The sequence below is a fragment of the Trichechus manatus genome, unplaced genomic scaffold (assembly GCF_000243295.1).
Source record: "Trichechus manatus latirostris isolate Lorelei unplaced genomic scaffold, TriManLat1.0 scaffold00282, whole genome shotgun sequence".
In the NCBI taxonomy this organism is placed as follows: domain Eukaryota; kingdom Metazoa; phylum Chordata; class Mammalia; order Sirenia; family Trichechidae; genus Trichechus; species Trichechus manatus.
The window spans coordinates 823,440-829,439 of record NW_004444218.1 but is presented as its reverse complement, the minus strand read 5'-3'; the positions used below and the strand labels follow the sequence as shown (position 1 = coordinate 829,439).

Genomic DNA, 6,000 nt, shown 5'->3' with positions numbered 1-6,000 from the left:
ACACACACACACACACACACACACACACACACCCCGAGGTGCCCTGTAGAGAGATCCTGGCCTGGCCCTACCCTGCTGCACTTCCGCTGGGTGGCTACTAATGTCGCTGGCTCACCTAAACGTGGGATGAAGCAGGACCTTTTGGGTTCTGGAGGATGCAGCTCAGCGATCGCTCTGCTCTGCTGATGTTCTGCCCGGGGATGACCCACTGCCCTGCTTGCCGTGTCCTCCCTGTGCTGCCTGCTGAGGCTTGCTTGTGTTGTAGTTCCATTTGATTTTACAGACCTTTCAGTTTTCTTTGAGCAAACCCCAGAATTCCTGACTTTATTTTTTTTTGCCAATTGGAATTGTAAACTGTTTGAAATCTGTTTCCTCTCTATGAACACATCTTACTCTCACAGGCCAGGAAGAGGGCCCTTGCTCCATGTATCTCCCCACATGCTCAGCCGCTCCTCTTCAGGTTGCCTGGGGACAGGCTGTCTCCGGGATATTGGGGTGATTTGTAGCAATTCCTGGGGCACAGAACCCACCTGAACTGGCACCTTGAGGGAGCCCGCTGTGTCCAGCCTTCAGCCTTGTCCTTTGGAGATGAGACTTGGACCCATCCTTCTTCTTAGGCTCTCTCCTGCCCTCCAGCCCTGATCCTGAGAGGCCCAGCATCCTGCTTGCAGCCCACTTCTCACCCTCTCATGCAGCCCCCCACCTCTGTGGACAGGGCTTTCCCTGGCTGGCTCCACAGCTCTTCCTCAATCACTGACACTGCAGTGCTTGCCCTTGTCCCTGTCGCCGGAAGCCCTGAGGACTCTCTCCAGCCACTAATTTGCTGGCCTTTTCTCACCCAGCCTCCTCTCTGTGATAGTGGGCCTTCCTGGAGCCCTGTGGTGCACACCTCTCATCTCTCCCCTTCACAAGCACCGAGGACAGACTTGTGGGGGATGGCTGCTCTCTTTGTGTGACCCCTGCAGCTCTCATGTCTGTCTCAGGGTTGGTGCCCGGGGTCTAAATCAAGGGCAAGCTCCCAGAGAGCAGAGAAGAAAGACTCTCCCTGCCTACCATGCCCATCTGGAGGACATGTGGCCAGCTGGCCTCACCATCACAGCAAGGGAACAACTTGGACACTTTGGGGGCCAGGCAGATGGTGCTCCTAGTCAAATACAGATAGGCCAACCTCTGTCCCCACAGAAGCCACATGTCAGCTGGGTTGGTTCTGGTGGAGTTGTGTCTGCGAAGTGGACAGCCTTTCTTAGGAAGTACCTGTAGGAGACCAAACGACACTCTTCTCATGTTGATCCTTGTTTCTTGATAGGTTGAAGGTGCCTTGGAGTATGGAATTACAAGTGATGACATATTCTGGCTGAAGGAGTCCCCTGGAAAAACGTAAGGCCCCAAGCGTGCAGGCATGCATGTCCTCGTCTGTTCCCAGAGGGACTCTCAGGGATGCGTAGACCCGGCTTTGGTCCTCTCTGTCTGGCACACTCATTTCCCTTTATTTAGAAAAAGCAAAGAAAGCCCATTTACCGTCCCCTCTGCAGGGCTGTTGGAGCTCTGCATCCGGTGACTGTCTTAGACGTGAGTTCCGTGTCTAGAGCAGTGATTTTCCAACATGGTCCCAGAAGCTGCAGGGGTTCCAGTGGTGCCGTCATGGACATTGGTGAGGGCATTGAGGAGAACAGCAGGACCAGCCCTTGGCCCCTCCCCTGTCTGCCATCAAATGTCCCCACTGTCATCTGGTTCACACGTGGGTTTCCATGAAATCTAGCAAAGGCTTCAAAGGCTTCGGAAACCACAGCCCAGTGTGGGAGCGAGAACTGCAGGTGTGGATAGTTCTACACTCCTGGATCAAGTGAGAGTGCTCTGAGTGCATTTTCTGCGGCCACAGAAAGGGCTTTTATGGATCTGGGAGCTCCTGCGTGTGGATGCAGAAGGGACTTCATGCTCGCAGGGACCAGAGAGGCCACCAGAGGGCGGCAGAGGCTTGGTCATCATGGAGCTTTGCTTCCTCTGGGACTTGCCTTCAAGAAAATACCAGCGGAAAAGTGTGGTTAGAGACAGGCATATGTGCATGTGTGTGTGTGTGTTCAGGCCTGTGTGCGTGTGTTTCTGTGCAGGTGTGTGTTTATGCATACGTGTGTGTGTATGCGTATGGGGGAAGGTGCATGTGGGGGAGTGTGAGTGGGTGTTGTATAGGGGAGAGTAGGAGTGTGTGCGTGTGTCCTCTGTGTGCGAGCTGGAGTGTGTGTGTGTGCATATGTATCATGTGCTCTGCTTGTCTTCATCATTTTTTCACACTTTATGGGGCCCGTTTATTTGGTGTCAGGTCTCAAATCCCTTGAATGGATGTTGTGTAGTTCGTTTTACCTTCCTACCATTAATGAGTACCTCAATTGTTTCTATTTGTCACCGTCACAAAGGGTGTAGTTAAAGTCTTTGATGTGCATCTTATACACCCATGTAAGTGTTTCTTGTGCGTTTTGTATACCTGTCAGGGGTGTTTTCTAACAGTAGAAAAGCCACTTGAAGAGTAATGCCCTTCATATCTTAACCCATTGTGCTAATAGGCCTCCCTCCCACAACTGCATCCCGATACATACATACGTCTGCCTGCTGCCCTCCTTCCACACCTCCACCATCAGCTTTTTATGAGGCATCATGTGGAAAGGTGCTTCATCTCCTGCTGCGGTGCCCACCACTCCCGGGAGTGCCCGCTTGCTCACCTATAGCAGGTCCGCGTCCTTCCCAGGACCATGCTGGGCTCAGGCTGGTGTGAATGTACCCGTCTGCCAGTTGCCTTCCATGGTTTTTCCCAGGTTGTGTTTTGTCTGTTGACTTGGTGATACTTTTTCATGCGTATGTTTTTAATTTTTGTGTTGTCACTTTCATCGCTTTTTTCCTTTATGCAATGATTTCTGGTTATCTGTTTTTTAAATTTTGTCCAGATAGGTTAAATGTGATCTCATTTTATTTGCATTTGCTGTTATTAGTTAGTATAGGGAGCTTCTGACGGGTTTACTGGCCACTTAAAATTTGAGTGTGTGCGTTTGTGTAGTATGTGTTTGTGTATGAGTATGTGGTATGTATGCATGAGTGTGAGAGTGTGTCAGTGTGTCTCTGGGTGTTTATGAGTGTGTGTGGTATGTGTGCATGCGTGTGAATTGTCAGCTTGGTCCTTGGCCTGCTTTTCTATGTTGCTTTTCTACCTTTTCCTTTTCTTATTCTTTTCTTAGGAGTCTTTGGGTGGCACAAATGGTTAAGCGCTGGACTACTAACATAACAGTTGGCAGTTCAAACCCACCCAGAAGTGCCTTGGAAGTAAGGCCTGGCTATCTGTTTCTGAAAGGTCATATCCTGGAAAATCCTATGGAGCAGTGCTACCCTGCACACATGGGGTCACCATAAGTCGGAACTGATTTGATGGCAACTAACAACACAGTCCTTTTATTGTCCTTCAGGTGGTTTGTGTGGTAACAATGTACTCCCATGTGGTTTATGTTACAGAGTTTCTCAGTTGTTATTTGGCTTTTAACTTGGTGACCAATAGCCTATAATGTGCAAATAGTTTTTTTTTAATGTAACTTAAACTCTTTTTACACTTAATGGCTTTTAGATTTTGTGCATATTCAGAAAGGCAACAAGATTGTTTTTAGAAAACTGCAATATTTTTTTCTAGAGCTTCCACAGTCAGATTTTCTTTTAAGTTAGTCTGTGGTGTGGGTGAATTTGTCCCCCCGCCCACTGACTGGTCTGGAAGTCACATCTTTGCGCTGAGCCCCGAGTGCGCAGCTGGACTCGAGCCCCCGGCATCCTCGTCTGTTTGACGAGGGCCGCACGTGTTCCCCACTGCGCTGCACAGTGTTCCCCTCTTGGTTTTCGCTGCTGTCGATTTCACCTGGTGGTACATACAGTTTGCCAGCTTTTCCCTGCAGCCGTCTGGAATCGAGATGGAAGTGGCCTCACTGTGTGGCTCCTGGTGCTGCCTCCCCATCAACTCTGCTTGTTGCTGAGTGTGGTGTTTTCTGTGTCCTGGGCCCGTGCGTTTCTTGTCACCTTCATCCCTGTCTGTATTATTGTGCTTTTTGGCAGTTTTTCTGTTAAGTTCTAAAAGCAGCATTGCCAGCCCAGCCCCTGGAAGGTGCTGGGTTTTGCTTGTTTCTCCCTTTACCCGGTAATTGTGGCCTCTGCGAGGGGGCTGACTCGGAGGGATGCACAGTGGGTGTGTAGTGGCGCTGGCCAGAGGCAGCCTGGGGGCAGGCTAGCTCCTCGGCAAGTGTGTGCCAGGGTGGCCGGCGAGGCCGGGAAGACACGGCCCCAGATATTTTGGTCAGGAAAGAAACTGCAGTGTTTATTTTCTTCAGAAAAAAACATTTAGAAGATTTTTTTTAAAAGCTCTTTCGTTGAGAAGGAATCTAGGTATGTTATTGTTTAAGAAAAAAAGTGTTTGCAATGTATCAGTCACCCGTTTCGTTCTGAGCATGATTTATGTGAGGAAATGGTTTTTTTAAAAATTAAGCTGGAGATATAACCCTGTACGATGCTTCTGTGAAAATGCCGCTTTTGTCCGGTGCTGTTAATGCAAGTTGTAACAGTGTAATATGGGAGTCAGTGTTTACATGTTACATTCCTCGGCTGTAGTCAAAATAAGCCTGGAGGGTCTACAGTAGCATTTCTGTATTTTATCAGCTTGGGCTGGGGCTGAGGGGGAGGCTGCCGCTCACACTTGGAGGGGCTGTTTCTGCTAGATTTATTTGCCTTATAAATATTCCTCATGTTTATTTTAACTCGCCTTTAAAATGGAGCTGAAATTAATATGGACCTCAGGGCTGCTCTTCTGGCCCCAGAGCGCTTCCCAGAGCTATGTGGGGATGGTCAAGGCTGGCTTCGTCCAGAAGGCCTGGCCGGCTGGCTCGGGAAAGCCAGTGTAGGGATGGCTGCTCGCCCATGTGAGCAGCGCGCCTGCGCTCTGCAGCCGCCCATGCCTGTGCCTCCTGTCTCCCGTGGGCGCTGCGTGGGCTGGTCTGTGCCCCTGAGGCCAGAGGGAGGGTGGGCATGGGCAGCCCTGTACAGTCCTTCTATGTTCTGCAGCTGCACACAGGACCTCCCTCCCGGCCTCCCTCCCATGAGTGGACACAGGGTAGCAGGGCAATTCCCCACCTCATACAGGGTGCTGGGACTGTCCTTTTTGTCTGCATCTGTGTGGGGCACAGTGACCAGAAGCTTCGGTTTCTGGCCAGTGGAGCCCGGCAGTGGGAACCTGCGGCTCTTTAGCCTCCTGTGGCTGCTTCGCCCTCCTGCAAAGGCCAAGGCCACCCAGGCGTCATAGCACTCTTAGGGCCCCTGTGACCACAGAGGCATCCCAGCCTTATGGGCATTTGAAGACCCCCACCCTTCACTCTGTGCACAGGTCTCAGGAGCCCAGGGCTAGACAAATGGCAAAGACGGGCAGACAGAGCCGATGGGGACAGAGTTAACCGATGCTCCTCATGGAAGGATTGGTGCCCTGAGCAGGTTCAGGACGCCAGAAGAGAGGGGTCGAGTGTGGAAACTTCCAGAAGTTCAGCATGAGCTTCCAAACTAGGGACCTAATCCTCTGAGGCCAGCGGGAGAGGGTAGGAGTCGCACCCTTGGGAGAGAAGGAGCAGCCCTCCAGTGGGGGTAGGGTATGCGGGAGCCGGGAGGCCCTGGAGCCTGCTCCACGTCCTGCACCTTCAGGGCCTCCACCACCTGAACATTAGCTCTGTGTCTGGGCTGTTTTCCTTTTCCATTGTTCTTATTTCCTTATTTTTCTGTGGAATTCCAGGACAGGTGGGAGAAGTGAGGAGGATGGTGGGGGAAGGACAGGGACAGGATGGTGGGCAGGAATGGTCAGGGGAAGAATGACCACTGTGGGTGCTGCAGCAGCTGGACCTTCTGCACAATAGCAGCTATTCCACCGCCAGTGGAGGAAATGGGGGCTCAGAAGGGGTGAGGGCCTGGCATGGCTGAGGCTTGAGAGGGGGGTGAAGG

At 51.5% G+C, this 6,000-nt stretch overlaps 1 protein-coding gene across 1 annotated transcript in view; it reads left to right on the top strand.

The window, feature by feature from the left end:
* Window positions 1-6,000, top strand: part of TXNRD2 (thioredoxin reductase 2) — an 80,674-nt gene that overhangs the window by 40,686 nt on the left and 33,988 nt on the right. The window contains exon 8 of the mRNA XM_004390086.3: window positions 1,307-1,377. Coding sequence (XP_004390143.1) covers window positions 1,307-1,377 — 71 coding nt within the window. The remainder of the gene's footprint in view (window positions 1-1,306; window positions 1,378-6,000) is intronic.